We start from the raw sequence: 1,561 nt of genomic DNA on the forward strand, positions 1-1,561 counted from the left end.
CTCCCTCCCCCTCTCCCTGTCTCTCTTGCTCTTCCCTTCCTCTCCCGCCCCACTCTCTTACTCCCTGTCTCCCCTCCTCTCGTCCCATCTCTCTCCCGTCTCCCTCTCTCTCTCTCTGACGTTGTGCCTGCTCTTTGTGTCGGGGGGTCAGGTGGGGACCTGCCTGCCTCATGTGGGACCCTGGATGAGGGGGAGCGTGAGGAGCTAGACTGGGAGGAGGAGAGGGAGATGGAGAGACTTGCCTGTGAGGGAGATGACTTCATCCCACCCAAAATCATGGTGAGGGACTAGGGTTTGCAAAATTCCGGTGTAGTCTCTCTAGACAGACAGGTTGCCTTCAACAATGTACCAATGTTCCATCAGTTTGGCAGAGAGGAAAGGGCAGAGTTGGTACGCATGCCGGATATCCGTCCAGAGCACTATCCGCTCATGTCCTGCTGTAAACATTTCCGCTAGCTAGCTAGATGGAGCTCGCAGAGGATATTTTCAATGAGTGTATTTCACAAGTGAATAGTTTGCATGCGCCATGACGTTACCGTCACAAGCTTACCACCACTGACTGGCTGTGTTATCTGTTATCTGGGACCACATTGTATCCGCCTCTGTCCTGTAATTTGTAAGCCCTGCCTACCCAAACTTGTGATTTGGTGGGAGGGTTGTCTGTCTGATAGGGCTGTTATTTCCCGAGACTAGTCTGCATGTGAACATGTTTACTGAGTTGGAATAGCAAGGTTGTTGTGATTCTTCAACACATGAATGGAAATTAGGCTCGTGAATAAWCCAAAAAATAACCTACAGAAATAAATGGGCTATTTTTAGATCCTTAACTGACTGAAATAAAGTGGAATTGACTCCAATCCTGTTGAATGGCAGTAAAGAGCCGTAGATATAATGCAACTTGGCTGCTCAGACATACTAGTATGAATAAGGAATGTTAAGGGCCCAGCAGGCATTGGTTTAGAGACAAAACACTACAGAGAGAGACACAAGTGAATGTGACCCCCCTTTCTCTTCCTTCTTCTTCTCTCTTCTTTCTCCGTCTCTCACTCTCAGCTGATCTCCTCCAAAGTCCCCAAGGCGGAGTACGTTCCCACCATCATCCGCAGGGATGACCCCTCAATCATCCCTATCCTCTATGTGAGTGGAAGCATTTATGATCAAGTACACACATGCATACAACAGCTGGAACAGAGCAGTAGCTAGCCAACTGCTTTGCTTTGGTCTTTGACACACACAAACACACACACACACACACGAACACACACACGTGACACCATCAACTTGTTCTCTATGTGTCTGCATGCACAGATGATAAATCAATTATCATGCATAATATTCAGTGAATGGATATTGAGTGGACATCATGTCTCTGTATCTCCAGGACCATGAACATGCTACGTTTGATGATATCCTCGGTAGGTAAACTGCCCTTTATGTGACTATGTCTTTATTAGTCCCAAATGGCACCTTATTCCCTRTGTAGTGCGCTACTTTTTTTTATGGGCTCCGGTCAAAAGTAGTGAACTATGTAGGGACTAGTTTTCCATTTGGGACGCATCGC

The 1,561-nt window shown here is 47.2% G+C and overlaps 1 protein-coding gene across 1 annotated transcript in view; it reads left to right on the top strand.

Moving 5' to 3' along the window:
* The window catches only part of LOC111964507 (NMDA receptor synaptonuclear signaling and neuronal migration factor-like), a 46,284-nt gene that overhangs the window by 35,711 nt on the left and 9,012 nt on the right, over positions 1-1,561 (top strand). Inside the window, exons 7-9 of the mRNA XM_070443766.1 lie at positions 31-279; positions 1,054-1,137; positions 1,382-1,419. Of these exons, the coding sequence (XP_070299867.1) occupies positions 31-279; positions 1,054-1,137; positions 1,382-1,419 (371 nt within the window). The remainder of the gene's footprint in view (positions 1-30; positions 280-1,053; positions 1,138-1,381; positions 1,420-1,561) is intronic.

Source organism: Salvelinus sp. IW2-2015, linkage group LG5, assembly GCF_002910315.2.
Source record: "Salvelinus sp. IW2-2015 linkage group LG5, ASM291031v2, whole genome shotgun sequence".
NCBI lineage: Eukaryota > Metazoa > Chordata > Actinopteri > Salmoniformes > Salmonidae > Salvelinus > Salvelinus sp. IW2-2015.